Source organism: Camarhynchus parvulus, chromosome 10, assembly GCF_901933205.1.
Source record: "Camarhynchus parvulus chromosome 10, STF_HiC, whole genome shotgun sequence".
Taxonomy (NCBI): Eukaryota; Metazoa; Chordata; class Aves; order Passeriformes; family Thraupidae; genus Camarhynchus; species Camarhynchus parvulus.
Window position 1 is genome coordinate 4,541,084 of NC_044580.1, and position 17,278 is coordinate 4,558,361.

General features: G+C 42.9%; 1 protein-coding gene across 4 annotated transcripts in view; it reads right to left on the reverse strand.

Annotated features, from left to right (window-relative positions):
- Positions 1 to 17,278, reverse strand: part of TMEM266 (transmembrane protein 266) — an 82,532-nt gene that overhangs the window by 29,582 nt on the left and 35,672 nt on the right. For 3 of the 4 annotated variants that reach the window (XM_030954895.1, XM_030954893.1, XM_030954894.1), the window contains 2 exons: positions 12,927 to 13,081; positions 8,833 to 8,906 (listed from right to left, as the gene is read on the reverse strand). In XM_030954895.1, coding sequence (XP_030810755.1) covers positions 8,833 to 8,906; positions 12,927 to 13,081 — 229 coding nt within the window. Of the gene's footprint in view, positions 1 to 8,832; positions 8,907 to 12,926; positions 13,082 to 15,527; positions 15,603 to 17,278 lie in introns of all 4 variants that reach the window. The other variant, XM_030954896.1, reaches the window with a different exon arrangement.

Below are 17,278 nucleotides of genomic sequence, written 5' to 3' on the forward strand. Positions count from 1 at the left end.
ATGGGGCTCCCTCAGTCAGAATGGGGGAAAATTCTCTTTTCTGGCCATCTTTGATATGCCAGTGCTTACTGATTTTCTAAGAGAAGAGGCCCTGTCCTGTCCTGATGCCTAAAGGTACTGACATTTCATCAGCCTGAAGAGCAGATGCTCTTCACTGCAGTTGAAAGCAGTTGCTATATTTTAAGATCCCAGAAAGTCACGGGATAAGGGTGAAAAATATCTCTGTGATCCTTCTCTATGAAGTAAAACAGCAATAAGTAGCCTCAACAGCTAAAAAAGAGGAATAAAGAAAAAACACAGAATGAACCAATGGTGAATTCCTATTAAAAATCCAATGGCACCTTTCCTAATTTTTAATTTGGCTTTGTGATGACACAATAAAAGCAAAAATCCATCAGTCAACTTGCAATTGATATTGAACTGACATGAAAGCCTAATTGGTAGGGATGTTTCCTGCCAACAGCAACAACAAGCAACAAGGTCAGATTTGGACAGACATGAGGAGTCTGCAGCTGGAGCCCTACAAGGGCCACCAAAATGCTGCTTTCTCCATTGAGGAGCAGCATAATGACTTAGTGCTCAGCAAGCTTACATGTCAGGGGGTGACCGTGCCCAGAATTGTGCAGAAAAAAGTGACTCTGATGAATACATGTATCTCCTCTTCGCTACAAACACAAATCTCAAATCCCAAGCAGCTCTGAATTGATGCCAAACACACCAGCAGTACCTAATTGCAGAACAACACAGAATTGTTCTGTGCTCCTGTGCGTGGCTCTGCCACCCCACCCCAAGCCCAGCTGCCCCAGTTGGCTGGGATGAGTGTGCCCCCTTCTCCTGGCACTGCAAACCTGGATAACAGCACTTCCCCTGCTCTGCCAGGGGGACACTGCTGCTGTGGGGCAGATGGTGCTCCCAGAGCCCAGCCCCACAGCACCAAGGAGCAGGAAAGTGAGGCAGCCAACACCTCAGAAATGGGGGATGCAGAGGCACAGGCCAAGGCTGGCTGAGAAAGGGAGGCACGAGCCAGAAGACAAAATGCAGCATCCTCTTTCCTCTAGAAAAACTGATGATACTCTACAGAGACAGCAAGATCCACCAGTGCTGCCAGTCTGTACTCCCAAAAACACTGTACTTCCAAAGCACTTGACAAATGAAGATGGGAGTGAGCCTCTCTCCATAATAACCTATAAATAAACCTCAAGGTTTATTTATTATGTGGAGGAAGAGATGCACAACAGCAGGTGCTCAAGTCCCTTAATGACCCCAGACTGGCCAGCACAATGTGATCTGACACAGGCACAAGGTGCAGGCACACGTGCTGCTGAGCAGCCAAGGCACTCCTGCAGCCACAGCTCAGCTCCTGAGCTGAATTCTGCCAGGAAAAGCATCCCAGCTCCTCTGCCAGCACCACCCTCACTCCCCACCCAGGAGCTGCACAAAAGGCTGAAGTACAAGTGACCTGTGAGCCTGACAGTTCAGCTGTACCAGTTACCTGGGGTCCATACAGGTTCCACAGCAGGCAGCCATGGCAAACACATGAGGACAGGCAGAGCCTTCCTGGGGCACCACCTCTCCTACAGCCACCCTGCTCAGAGCACAGCTCAGGCTCTGCTCTGCTTGGGCAGGACTTACAAAGTGCCACGTCAATAAGCAACTAACACAGGATGGCTGAGAACTTAACAACCTTACAGAAACTGAGGGTGAGAGTCTTCCTTCCTTTGGCCAGGTGTGCACAAAGGTATTTTCACTGAAATGAGGCAAATCTGCACAAAGAAAACAGAAACACTGCCTCACAACCCTAAAGATGATTTAACATCAGACTGGCGAGGGAATGTAAAAAGGTGTTTTCCTTCTTGCCTTTTTAGTTCCTGGCTGCAGCATTTCAATCAGACTGTGCTACTGCCACCTTAACGGGAGTGAGCAGTCCCAAGGGCTGGAAGCGACCACAAATGTTTTCATTGCCACTCTGCTGCTGTGAATCAGCACAAGCCAGCAGTGACTGGAAGTCTATTTGGCAGACATTTAATGCAGATTGGGTGTTGCTGTCCAGGACAACATGCCCAGATGATCAGCTCCTTGGCTCTCAGCTCGAGCAGACACTGAGGAAGGTGAGGGTAAGGGTGGGATAAGCCAGCTCCTCTCACCCCAGAGCTGGGCACAACTGGGGGTAAGCTTAGAAAACATTTATTCTGCATGGAAGCTCTTCAAGCTGTGCACCAGCACTGTCGCTCCAACACCCATCCCCGCTGCAGTGCCAGGAGCTAGGAAAGGCAGTCTGCCCTTGGTGACCTGAGTGAGCCCCAGCCTGGCCAGCCCTGGGCCAGCACAGCTCCAAACCAGCCCTGGCTGTCCCCACTCTGCCTCTCTGTGCCCATGGCAGGAAGAACATCCACTGCTCTCACCCAGAAAAGGTGGAACCAAAGAAATTTGGATTTACTGGGCACCTCCTTGATTGCTTAGTATAATAAATGCTTTGACAGCAAATGAAAGCATTGGTATTTCTTATATATAACATTTTAGTATTCTTTTGCAAAGGAATCAAAAATATGTTTCATACAAATACATACACATTGCATTTGATTGTACACTGTCCCTGTACAGAACTTTAAAAATGAGGACCTGTAGCAGAATCTGAAAAAGCAGAGACAGAAATTAATAATCCAGGAAACTTCCTAGCTACTGTTCAAGGACCAAACTGAAAGATGCATATGAATTAGAAGAGAGCCGCAACTGTAAAACATTCATCACAGACAAAACCAATGTTAGTCACAATTCTACCATTTTTAAGTACAAAAATCTACAAGAAAAAGAGAAAAACTGGAGTAGCACCACTGTTTCCTACTGATGTGCAGGCATGTACAAATACACAAAACCAGTTTTGTATTACACCACAGGCATTCTGCATTTTTAAATACAGATTTGAAAAAAACATTAAGTATCAATGTGAGCACTTTCTGTTAAAGGAAAGTACTGCCAGATTGGATTTTTTTTGTACTTGAAAAAGAAAGCTTTAATTTTTTTTTACTGGAAATGTTTTAATTAGAAAGTCCTTAACACATATATTTTTTAGTTATAACAGAAATACATTTTTCTTCTGCTAAAGCTAATTTATTAATGTGCATTAATAAAAGGCAAATGACTGAACAGTTGTGTTAATTTCTTTAAGCTAAAGTAAACCCAGATAAAATTTTAGATCATTTTTCAGACAGAAATCCAATTTCAAAACTGACAATGTCTCCTGGTTACACACAACCTCACGACAGTAACTGTCTGCAGTGAGGTTTAGATGCTGCAGGTTCTCTCTCTAATTTTGTAGGGAAACTTGGCCAAGTCCTTTGCTGAGCCAGCTGTGTGAATTCCCACAATCTGCATTTGTCAGCTGACTGCATGGTACATTAAGTAATTTTAAGTACTTTTCTGCTTGCACAGTTAATATACAATTTACTGCTCAGTGAGTCACCGAGTCCAATCCCTCTGTAGGGTGGAATCAGCAGGAGGCAGCACAGGAGGGACCTTGGCCCAGCAGCATGAGGCAAAGGAGAGAGGAGGAGAGCACCTCTGCATTTCATGATGGGGCACAGTTTGGGCAGGAGAGAGACAGGATGGAGGTAGCTGGAATGGATGTCTGTCTGTCCTTCCTTCCTGCCTCCCTTCCATCCTCTGTCACAGAGGCTCCCTCCAGAAACTCTGTCAATTAAGCTTTTGCCTGTTGCATGTATCTCATAGGACAAAATAATTATTGAAAGCTTTCCCAGAACACCTTGTACCCAATCTGTAATTTATAACCCCTCTCATCTGGGTCCCTCCCAGAGGCCTCAGCTCATGCAGTCCTTAGAAGAATCCCCTTTTGCCATCTCCTGGTGTGCCTGTACTGAGCTACTGCATGAGCTGTGCCAGCACAGGCTGTGCCCAGGCCAGCAGAGCCCAGAGGAACGTGCTGGCACATGTAAACAAGCACATCCTCCTGTTTCCAGGGCACAGGCACCCTCCTCACACAGCTTCTCGTCAACCAAGGCTCTGAAACTGCAGCCCCCACGTCACCACTGTCCAGTACAACCCAACCCCATGTCGTGTGTGGAACTGCTGGGCTCCATCAGCTCGTGGTGCCACAGAAAGCATCCCCTGCCAAAGGTTGGAGCCATGAACAGACACAAACACACTGGCTTCTCTCTCACCAGGACATCACATACCCAAATGCACCTTTGCACAACCTCTGCACTTCTATTTCTTCTTGTGTTCTCCCAATACTCTCACAATCTTAATTCTTAGCATACAGGGAAAACCAATGAATTTTCAACTGACAATTCTGTCTAGATTTGAAAGGGCTTTTCAGGCATGGGAATGGCTCACCAGAGACTCCACCACAGGTGCAGAGTGGCCAGGGAACTGGGCTTAGGCAGCCCTGCAGCACAAGCTCCCTCTGGGCATGGCCACACAAGCACTGACACTTCTCTCTGAAACACGTGGAGTAGGACCTGCTGCACTGCCACCATCAGGAGATGAAAGCACAGATGAAGCACTGACACAGCACACTGTAAGTCAGGTGTATTACTGAAAATGAAATGGGTAGACTGGCATTCAGGCAGATGTCCAGCAAGATTCCCAGAACTTTATGGGACCGCTTCCATGGTAACTACTTCTTTGTGAGGCCAGAAAATTGCTAAGCAAAGAAATTTCCCAGTATATTAAAATTTATTTCATACACACTAGCAAAGAAAGAAGCCTAAATGTACCTTTATAAATCATATTAATACATAAAATCTGTATCTGTTCCTACACCCCACTACTCACTCCATTTAGAAAACAAAACTTACAGCAATGAAGCGAATTTATGCACCATGAGAAAAGTTGTATGTACATGGAATAAAAGTAAACACACAGAAGAGAAACCACAGCTTACAGAAGATTAATGGGAGATTATTATCTTCCCACTCAGCTCTCTGAAGTTCACAAATAAGATAACAAAAGTAGCATAGCTGAGTTTCTCGAATATAAATTATGTGTTTCTTAAGGGAAAGACGTTTTTACTTCATTTTGCCATTTAGGATGTTTTTCTTTTTTAACAGAACCTTAACAGCAGAGTCTCCCTTTGGAGGTTTTATTCCTTTCAAGGGTTGCTATTAACAAGCAGAAAAATGGCAGGTAACTATGAACACTTCCTTTAAATATACAGGATGAGGAAAGGCTTGGAGTTTTTCCTCCTGTGAGCCACAGCTAATGAAACAGATTGTTTACCCACTGGCAGTCCAGACCCACTCCACTAAATTTGAGAGCTCACTTCTTGGCCACAGATGCCAGAAGAAAGCTGCAATTGGGTGCTTGCCTGAGTACACAAACTTGGTTCCTCCCAGGGAAACCCTCAGGCGCTCCCCTTCAGCAGAGTGCCTGAGTGCTGGGCTGGCTGCAGCACACAGAGCAGTGCACACAGAGCAGTGCACACAACTAGTAACAAGGAACTCCCTTCTTGCACAGTCTCATCAGTCCCTGTGGAAAAGCAGAGCTGCACAACAGCCACGGAACCAGGCAATTGTGGCAACGGGATAGAACTGCTCAGAGCAGACTTCAGTCCACTTACCAAAACTCTGAGACATTCCCCATCTCCTTTTCTCAACCAACAACACCAAGGCTGAGTTTGCCCTCTGGAGAGGGTACAACCCCAGCCTTGCCCTGCTGCTGATACTGGGATTTCCCCCCACTGCCTCTCTCCTCTTCTGTCTTAATGTCTGGGTAACATTTGGTGCACAGACAAATCACAGTGATGCATGTAAACAGAGACAAACCACTAGGAAATCCTGTTCAAATAGTTGGAAAAAAGCAAAGCTGATGTGCACTTCACTTGAATATGATTTTAATGCTGGAAGTCACAGGCAGTGACAGTATAAAATGAACTAAGTACCTTTAAGGCTTGTGGCTGTAAGACAAGCCTAGGGAAAGAAGGAAGATGCTGTGAGAGCAGCTACTCAGCTCTGCTGGCAGCTGTTCTGGTGGCATTTGCCAGCTGCTGGCATGTTTAGCCCCCTCATTTTAACCAAGCAGAAAGCCAGTGGCTGTTTAACTTCAACTGCACTGCAATTACTTGCAATGCTTTGAGAGCACCATCTTTAATCAGTTGTATTCTTCTAAAACATTTAGATTTTGTGCTGAAAGTTTTATGGGTTTTAACAAGTATTTGACAACTTTGTCTGTTAACTTGAGGTCTTCCTGAAGAATTGTGTACCCACATTTACAACTAATGGGAACCAAATTACAGAATAAACACTAAACATTCAAACTTATAAAGGGTACTTCCTATGGAAACCACCTTTTTTGAACACCAGAAACCCTGAATCCTTGCTTTGAGTTGAAAAGCAAGGACTGAAGGACTCATCAATCCTCAGCAGTTGCCTGTTACACCCAGGTAAACTAATTAAACCTGCTGATCTCTGAAATATCATCCTGGCATGAACAACCACTCACTGTAACATATGATCATCTCAACAAATGATCCCAAAATCAGCTGACTCATGGTATGGGAATCAGAGGGGGAAAAAACCCCAAAACCTGAAGGGACCAAAGGAGAAAATAAAATTAAAACCTCGGAGAAAAAAACCATTTGCAATTTTTGCAGTATTTTGTAACCTCTTGGAAAAAAAATATTTGGATTACAGAAAATTATACCCTCTGTTTTTGCTCTCTTAAGACACAATTCAGCATGAACTCAACCTGGCATAAGACCAACCCCAGCAAACCCAGCAGGAAAGGTACACCTGAACTCGGATTTCCCAGACTGGTGGTCTCTGAAGCACATCCAGCTGCTCTGTGGAGCCACTTCTATCTCTGAGCTGCCAAATGAACCCATATCCAAAAATCTACCCTGGTCTGTGCACCTCACATAGCTGTCTTGTGGCCTCATTGTTCTTTGATCTAAATTCAAACCATAATCAAATAGCTGAAGGAAGCTACTCTGGAAGACAGAAGTAGATAATGAAGTGAGTGATAAGTTTATAATAAATGAGAACAGCACGTAGACAAAGTGGTCCAAATATCTAATAAAGAGAGAAAAGCCAATGCAGATCCAAAATGAGGATGGTGAGTCAGGGAAACTGTTTGGGCTCTGTGAAACACTTCTGTTACTCTTTTCCTGAAAAATACTTCTGAACAAGTTCAACCACTTTGGAGAGTACCCTGTCCCAGCAGAACTGAAACAACCAATTCCTTCCTTGAGCCAGATGAGCCCTGGCCTCAGGGAGTATCTGCAGTGCCACAAACAGCCCAGGAGCAGCTGGGCACTCAGGGAGGGACACACGAGAAGACACTGCCTCAGGTGTCAGAGAGTGTGGAGGTGCAGGGAATGAACCCAGAGCTGCAGAGTGCAGTGCAGCAGCAGGGACTGAGCACAGGAGAGGCTTCTGCTGAGAGCAGCTGCAGAAAGGCAAGGGGTGAACGTGGCTGTGCTGCCATGCTGCCAGCAGCAGCTACAAGCTGATCCTGCTGGGAAGCTCAGGATCACAGGGAGCTCCAGGGTGCTAATCCCCACTGAGGAAAGATTCTGGAGGGGAGAGGAAAGTATTTCTTTAAAGGGAACGGACACCATCTAGCAAACCTGAGCCTCTGGGAATTAGGATAATTCACAAAGGAAAGACTACAAGTTTTTTAATTGTTTAGAGATTATTTTCAGTCATTTTACATGTAACCTTCAGCCCAGCACCACTGTCAAAGGATGGGGCCAGTAAAGGGACCTATCTGTGTATGTGCAGCAGAAGGCTGGCATGCAGAACAGAGTGAGATCCCTGCCTGCATCACACAGCCCTTTCAGAAAGCACCCACTGACAGCACCACCTAAAAAACCCTGCTGAGAAATACAAAATGCTACATGTAAATGTTTTTCATTAGGAGCACCATGGAAATTACCAATCATATATGATGAGTATGAATTCAATACAAGTGATCCAGTAAATAATTTGCAGATATCATAGCTTTGTTTTTTGATTATTGCTTTTGTAACCGTCACCTAGTAACTATCTAAACTTTCTACAGAACAAAATCATTAATAAACCTCTCTGAATTATATTTTCTCCTGTGGAACCTGAAAAAATATTTTAAAATATTTTAAATCCAAGTTGTATTCCAATTAATAAACATAAAATGGTCATTGTGACAAGTAATATATTAAAACCTGAAAAATAGCAATAAAAGCATTTTGGAATATTTCAGGAGCAGTCTAAATGTCTCAATACCAATGATTTTTTTTTCTGGAACAAAGCTGAAAGCTCAGAAAGGCAGATTCTTCCAGTCTGGTCATTTGTTACATCATGACTAGAACCTTTTCCAGTGCATACATTCATACACACTTTGGCAAAGAAATTCACCATTTGGTTCATTCTCTGCCTAGGTCTACATGCAGCAACTTAGAATATATAAACTACCTTAAATTGTGAGAGGAGATAACTCCATTCTCAAAACAGATCTTTTTGTACAAAACTCCCATGGATCTTTATTCTTGAAGAACATAACTTCATTTAAATCCTATACTTTATACCCAGTGACACTGGTAATAAATGGATCAAACTATCCTGTCCAGTGCCTGTAGATTCAGAGATAATTATTTCCTTCTGCAGCTTACCAATTTTTATTTTTAAGGCAGTATCTTCCCTTCCATGTTCCCTTACCTGACATACAGTGCTAATTTAAATAACACTTTTTAGTTTGCTTAGTAGAAGCAGCAACAGTACATTTTTGTTTGTTTTTTTCCTCAAAATACACTGTGCTACATTATTTGCAGTCAAACTCCTGTAAAACTCTTGCTAATTCCAGTGACAACATAATGTGGTGAAAGACTTTGGTTATACATACCTCTGAAAAGAAAACAGAGAGGATGACTAGGCTGATCCAGTGAATTACTCCTGCAAACTGGGAAGCACTTGAAACTGCAATTAACATAACACAACGAAGGGTCATTATAGTAGCAGAGTGCAGCTTAGGTTTAGCATAATAATACTGCCACAAGTTACATATGGTAAAGCTTGCTTTGTCAGATTTTGCAATGAAGTACCAGAAAGAGGATGGGATGCAATGGACATGGAACTCCAGCCCTGCCAGCTGCTCACCTTCATTCACCATGTTAGCAGCTCTTCACTGGAGCTTTAACAGATCCTGCTGCTGGTTAGCAATGGCAGACACAGCTCAGGTCTTTGATGCTCTGCCACTGCTTCATGTTCTCACCCCAGTACGAGATGTGTGACTAATTCCTGTGTACCTAAAAATCCAGATCTAGGACTCAGTAAGGAAACAGAATGCTCTACTATCCCCACATTATTCCTTGTGTTCAGTCTTTGACAATGCATCTCAGATGATCAGTATTTTTCAGAAACAGGTGCTTAAAAACTAATCCTTAAAATGGGCTTCAAAAGACATTTCATGCTGACAGAAAAATGCAGAAGGTTGACAGGGTCCACTAACTGAACTGATAGTGATTCCTACTCCCACATGCTCCCAAGTTTGGGCTTAGGGAATGGAGAGCAAACACACTCTCCTTCCTGCAGGGTATTTGTGAATCTAGCATCTCCACAGCAGACAGAGCAGAGCAGTCTGTGCAGGCTTGCAGTGTCAGGGGATGACTGTGAAAGGCAAGCAGTGGCTGTGCGCACAGAGGTGCAGGGCTGCAGCAGACTTAATGATTTCACAAGAACATACTGTGCACATACTAAATGAAGAATTTTATTTTGAAATCAGAATCGATTAATATGAGAAGGAGAGGAAAAGGATGTAGGAAGAAATCAGGATACAAATAAAACTGAGTATGCCCTGCCACTGGAACCCCCACTACTGAAGCTCTTTTGGGGCTTGATGAGAGCATTTGCTGTGCTGCAGCAGAGGAACTCCTTAAAGGTGAAACAAATCGGCAGAATACAACAGAATCAAGTATCCTAAGGCACTTCTCTAACGGGCAGCCTGAAGAACGGGAAACTCTTGAGATGCAGTTTTTCCAACAGGGCTCGACTGACAGACAAGGCTCCAGCTGCCCCCTGGCGACACAGAAACATTCAGCAACCGCGAGCTCGGGGGGAGCACTCCTCCTGCCAAACCCTGAGCGAGCACTGCGGGAGCTCGGAGCAGCAGCACCTGCTCTCAGCGGATGCTGTTCCTGATTTCCCGGCAGATGCACACTGCAGGGGTGCGTGTGTGTGTGATGCTGCTGCTTCGGGCAAGCCCTGACCCCGCGGGGCTGAGGCTCTGCTGCGGCCCGGGGGCGTTTCCTTTGCACGGCTCGGCAAGGGCACAGCTGGGCTCGGCCAGGGCACAGCCGGGGCACGGCCCGGGAGCGCAGCCCCTCAGCCCCACACCGCTCAGGAAGGGCTGCTGCCTTCTACCCATGCATCGACTGCAGAACGAGGGTGGTACCACCATCATTTCTCCAACTCCTTTTCCCCAAAACTGCTGAAGATGAGGAATGGATAGCCTGGTCTGTATTCCTGAGGCACTAGAACCTGCCATAAGATTTTTTTTTTAATTTTTAAAAGGAGGTACAAGTGAATTAATGCTCATCTATTTCTGCTTTTGCAGAACATCACAAGGTATTGCAATGTTATTTTGTTATTGCATGTGAGGAGCTTTGAAGACAGACTTAAAAAACCTGATTACAGAACAGAGACCTAAAACAGAACACATATTACATGTCCCTTGCTTTCTGGGGTTTCTAATTCCAGTATGAATACACTTTGTGCTAAAATACCCTAAAAGGTCTCTGACCTTTTCACATGTGCGTCCTACAGTTTGTAAATGTGGTGTTGACCTATGGAACTACCAGTTTTGTGCATGGGAGAAGTGTATCATGCAACCAAAGACTGCACCAAAAGCAGGAGAGAAAAGCTATACTCTAAACATGCCACAGCCAAAGAAAACACCAGGTTTCTTTTGTTGTGTTTTTTTTCCAGTTGGTGGGTTTGGATTTCTTCTAATAAAGGGAGGTTTCCTAAGTAATTACAGTCTATAGCATGGATTAGCAGTTGTTATTAAGGACAGAACTGGCAGTCAGGTGCCAGTAAGGTATTTTAATGCACTGCTTGGTTTTATAAAGAATAAGGAACCCTTTAAAACTGTAATTACATTTTTGAGAAACACAGTTATGGGCTAATGGCTTTTCAAAACCTCAGTGTAAATGACACACATCCCTTACAAGGCACAACTGGAATACTTAGATCAGCCTCACTGAGACAGCCTTTATCTGATTTAAAACAACATAGAAGGTATTCAAACCTGGGAAGGCAAAAAGCCTCATGGCAAGATTCATTAGCTAAAATGTAAAGTAGTAACACAAGTGGAATGGACCTGAGAAAATCCATCCTGGTGGCAGGGGCCACCTCTGAGCAGTGAAGTCACCTGGCTCAACCAAACACCTGCAGGTCATGCATAAGGTGTAAGCTGCAGAGGCTTCAGCAGTGTCATATGCACCAGACACACAGGGGAGCAATGATTCCTAAAGTAAAGCGTTCCTTAGAAGGGTCTTCAGAAAATAAATGGTGAGAAAATGGCTGCTGCCAGAGGAGAGCAACCAAAACTGTTAAAACTCAAGAGAAATCAATAGTCTTTAAAACCCTTTGTCTTTACAGGAAGTGAAAATTCTCTACATAAACAGAAAGATGTGACACCTCAATAAGTATTGCTGAAAGCTTCTTCCTTAAGGCCTTATACCCACAATTAGCATTCCTGACTTTTTCTGACGTGGCAGACTTGTCCAAATCCTGGGCTTCCTCATCCAAAAATGGTGAGTGACCAGAGAGCAGAGAAAGTAACAGCTGTAAGGGAGTGGCCATGCCCTGAACAGTGTGTGCAGTATGGACAGATGGGTGGAAATGGGGAGCAACAGCATGGAATGACACACAGTCATTCATGTTCATCGGACAGAGTTTAAGAAATGGCTGCAATTACCAATGAAGTCCCTTAAAGTCATCTCAATACAACTGCAACACCTGAATCTTTATGCCACTATGATCAGTAGACAAATTCCAACAGTAAAAGGACTTCAACAGAATAAAAATTTGGTTTGCTCAGTTTAAAGCTGCCACAGGAGACAGCAGGTACTCTTTCATGCTAAGTACTTTTGCATTTATGGGATTGTCTGAACCCCAGCTGCCATTTCAACACATCTGAGATTGCATGGAGAGATACTACAGGCCTCAACATTCAGCTTAGAGGAAAGTGTTGGTGGTGTCTGTGGTCATGTCAACTTCATATCATAAATGAAAAAGAGAAAAAAAAGAAAAAAAAAAGGTGCAATGGAAGAAAAGAAGAGTAGGGGGAAAAAAGATGAATTAAGAAGCAAAACAGCAGCATTAAAATTTCTATTGTGGAACCCGTGTAGAGTGAATTCAGATAAAGCAAAACTCCATTTAAGCCATGATTTGACTCACAGTGTGTTAGCAAAGTAGAATGAAAATCTGTCTCATTTTAGTGCATTACAAGCTAGAAGGCTGTAATTTCGAGCAGAAGTAATTAATAAGAGGTTAACACCAAGTACCCTATTTATTTTTGTATGTTCATCACTTTTGTCTCTCCACATGTGATGGGTATCAGAGACTAATGATGCACAGATTTTTCTCCTGTGCATGTATAACATGTCTGTAAAGGACAGAGCTTCTCAAGTACTAATGACAACACAGGTGAATCTCTGCATGTACACTCTGCTTGTAACCTCTGAAAATTTGTCCTGTACTGAAATTGTTATTTGACCTAGCTTTGGTCAGAATAATAAAGAAGAGACTGACTTCACTATACCAAGATTCCACAAGAACACATTTCTTACCTAGCCTAGTAATCATTTAAATGGTAGGGAAAAAACATTCCCAACGTCCTCCCCCTTCAAAAACCTCCCAGCAAGTTAAGCCTTTATTTCATCAAAATTAAAAAAAAATTAAAAAAATCAAAATTAAAAAAATCCTCCTACTCACACTGGAGAAGCTTTATATCTATTAGGAGTTCCAGAGTCAGAAGAATCACCACCAATACTACACAGGCTACCAGGAAACTGTTGAGACTTGCACTGAGCAAAAATACCTGCCACACAGCTGCTCGTCTCCCACAGCACGGTTTTAGCCAGTTAGATCTAAGGAAATAAAATTAAGGGAAAAACAAGAAAAGAAAAGAAGAAGTAGTGAAAAAGGAAAAGAGCTAAAGAGCAGTGAACTCAAAATTGTAAGTTCTGCTGTTATGGATACACTCAGCAATAATGCACAAAGACTCTGCAAAGTTCACTTTCACTGGATTCTTTTACTGAGAGAAATGTAAGAAAAACCTTCAGCCTGGGACCTCCCCAGCTCTGGAGTGCACTGGTGTCCAAGTGCCTTCAGTGTACTGAGTCATGCAGCCCTAATTATCATACACACATTTCTGCTTTCCTCCTGTCTCACTAGTTCTCATGTGCTCTTATTTTGACACACATGCTGCATTCATTGAGTAATGAGGCACAGCAGGACTCTACTGTTTAAAAGCTAAGAAGTTTTTAAAAATAATTTCTCTGCTACTGAATTTTCTGGCCATGCACCTTTATCCCTGCTCAACTGTGAGACGGATCTGATAAGGGCTGCCAAATTTGGGATGCAACAATCAGTCCATGACATCATGGAAAAGAACAACAGGAATCTGGGAAACACCAAAGCAGCAGCTCAGTGACTGCACAGCTAAAACCTGCCAGCAGCAAAGGCACACAGCCTGGCAGTGTCCAGCCTCTGGCCAAGGCTCTTTCACTTGGTTATTTGTCCAGCTCTCATCAGCCTGTTTGTGGATCAGGCCAAGAATTACCTTGCCAGAGTTCAGGGGAGAGCATGCACCAGGGACCACTCCCAAGCCTGGTTTGGATGAGGTCACCCTTTTTCAGTGGAAAAATAAGGTTTAGGCAGGATGCAGGAAGCTGTGAGAAGGCAGAGCTCTGAGAAGCAGAACTCAGGAGGGAAGCTGATGAAGCAGTAAATGTTGCACTACTGTTGTGCTAATGCAGAAACACATTTACAAGAGGGCTGCTAATTTTTTTTTAGGAGAATTGGTAATAGGAATAACAGTAGCATGGACTTCAGATGTATAAAGTCCATCCCAATTCTGTTCATCCCCTAACTCCTCTCCCTCAGTATCACATCATCTCTCATCACACTGTTCTGCAAGGTTCCTGTACTGGCTCACCTCAGAAAGTTCAAATGGGATGTTTGCCTGACACTTCAGATTTTCAAAGCACTGTAAATACACATTAGGTAATGAAAAGCTAACATGATTTATTAGCCAGGGTTTAAAAAGCTGCAAGTGTGGTGCAGTAACCTCACTGTCTGACTAAAATATCACAACACAGAAATCAGAGGTGCACAAGAAGATATGGTGATACTGATCAATTCCTAATAAACAGCTCTAGACTCAGTAACTCACACTATAATCAAACACTTGGAAAAACATCACAAAATGTTCTCTGACATACTCACAAATAAGGGAGAAAGTGATGCCAAGCAGTGCTCAGAGACTTGACACTTTCAAGCAGCTTCTCAGAATTAAGCACATCAACAACACTTGTAGTCAGATTGCCTGATTGTAAAAGACCTCCTCAACTGACTCTCAAAGCTTCAGAGAAGATTTGACAAGTGTTACTATCAGCACCTTGCCCTTAGGTTAAACGTTGTTATGGCTCCAGCCTGAATACAGAATGCAATAGATTTCAAATAGGTTGTGTTAAAACATAAGGCAAAAAAAAAGCATTAGGATAGGGGCCTTTTTGCCTGCTTGATTTTTTAATGGGTTTTATTTTACATATCTCAAAACAGGGCAATTTGCTTTTAATGCAACTATGATTTTAGGCTTAGGGCTGAAGTGTTTTTAGATATTTCTAAAAACAATGAGGGGGTGGCTCTGTTTAAACAGAACAGGCTTTAGTTCTAGTCTCTGCTTACATTCATGCTCCCTTTTCCAAAAGACCCATTATGCCAGTGTTTTAATATTGCAGGGCAGCTTTTCCTATTCACAGAATCATCAGTAGAGGGCCCAAGTACCTATCTCTAAAAGCTCTGCAAAGTCAATATTTTGAAATATACCAAATGCACCGGTAAGAATAAACCAACTGTAATACTTAGCATACAATTGTAATACTTAGCATACAATACACATAACCATGATAATTATTACTCAAGCTGCTAATTACTTAAAGAATCCTAAATAACATGGCATCATTCTGTCTGTTCAGTATTATTACTCAGTATTATTAACATCAATTCTAAAAAGCTTCTGAATGAAACTACCAGTTTACAATTGATAAAGCAATCAGCTTAAGAGGTGAAGTACAGCTCATGTGCTCATTTCCATTTCTACCATACTCATAAAATATATAAATTGATTTCAAAGACACAAAAGGATTTGAAATTTAAGCACTGGAGAACCACCTTCAGTTCTGTATCTAACTTGCTACACCCAGGTGAGTTTGTTACCACCTGGCCTGTGGGTGATCAGCACCTGCACAGCCCTGCCTGCAGGCTGGCACATTAACAACCACCCTGATCTCTAACACACACACACCTCACCTCTGGAACCTCTTCTAGCAGTGCAGTCTCTCTCTCTCCCCTCTGATGGGCAAGGGCTCATCTATTCACAGAAATCTGGGTTTGGAGAAAAACAAACCCCTACCAGAATTAGTGTGGGTTTGAACTTACCTTCCAAATTCTGGCCATTTCACTTGTGACACTGCAAAGCTACACTTTAAGCTCAGATTAGAAAGGCAGCTACATAGAATTTTCAAAAAAACCAAACAAACCAAAATACAACTTAAACAGCTGATAAATTTATGAAGAGATTTCATAATAACCATAGACAAGTAAAAGACCATTTTCCCTCGCTTCAGACAAAAAAAACCCCAAACCAAACAAAAAGAAAACCAAATTGCCAAAACCCCACAAACTAGCAAAAAAGTCCCCTATTCTGTTCAGAGAATAAGCACACATTCTCTTGGTGTCCTGACTGTGTTTGCTTAAATTCACACACAAGTGTGACTTTGGAAAACATTCCTGCATGATTTCAAACAGGTCAATCAGGTATTTCAGCTAATTTGTCTCTACAACAGAAATATCATTTACCTTTCCTGCAATGCCTGGATGAAGTAAATAAACGTACTAGCACAGGAAATTTTTATTTGTTGGTGACATTGAGCTGTAAAGCTCTGTTCTGAGACATTAAAATACATTTAGTGGAATTTTACCAGGGGTAGTTTTTTTAAAAGATACTTTCACACATGGCTTCATCCAAAACCAATCTGTCATCATCCTGCTAGCCTTACTAATAAACAGCTTGGGAAATACAGAACATAAGGCAAAACTGGTAAAGGTTGAACATATTTGTCTGGTAAGGAACCACTACAAACAGTATTTTCAAGCTGTTAACAGCTGTCACTGTTTCTATTTTCTGGTATTGTAAACAAATACCCCAAAATCTGCATTATACCTTACCCTGTCTTTTTTTTTCTTTCTTTTGGCTAAACGGCAAGTGTTTGCACCTTACAAGATGGTTATGATCAGAAAACAGAAGGATGGATGAGATCCAAATTGCTATCTCAAGGAGCAGAAAGGCCATGGTCAGGAAGTGGCAGGAACACAGGCTAAGTAACAAACCAAACTGTGGCTGAGCCAACACAGACAGCAGAGCCTCACAGCAGGCTGCAGGGAGCAGCTGGAGCCCTGGAGCAGGAACTCCAAGCAACACACACAGCTCTGCACCTCTCTTATGGACTTCTACAAGCCTGGTTTAACTACAGAACTTTAAATATTGACAACACTCTCATCTTTTTACCCCTAAAACTTGTACTATTTCAAACCCCATGGAAGACTTCTTGGAAGACTCCCGCAAAACTCTGCTGCCCAAATGGCAAGAGAGATTCCTCCATTTTTCTCCCCAAACTCACCCAAGGCCAGTTTATACACACTCATTCTTGTGCCAATATTATTCTTTGCTTGATTAGGTCTTTTCCCCAGCTGGCAGTCTGTCCACGATGCCCTGCACACAGCAATGGCAGCCACGTGTGTAATTCAATTAAAGCCCATGCTTTTTGTGGAACACAGCCTCTGTAACTATCCTAGCAGCCTCTTCTGCGTGTGAATACAGACAACTGGAGCAGGACATAATATTTCACAATAGGCTTAATTAATTAATTACATGAATGCTTCCCAGCTCTATTTGAAGTACTTGAAGCTTTCTAGGATCATTTGTGCTTTCTTTATAGGTGTGTATCACACCATTTGCTCACAGACATCCAGTGATTACGTGGCCTTTTACTCCTCTCACT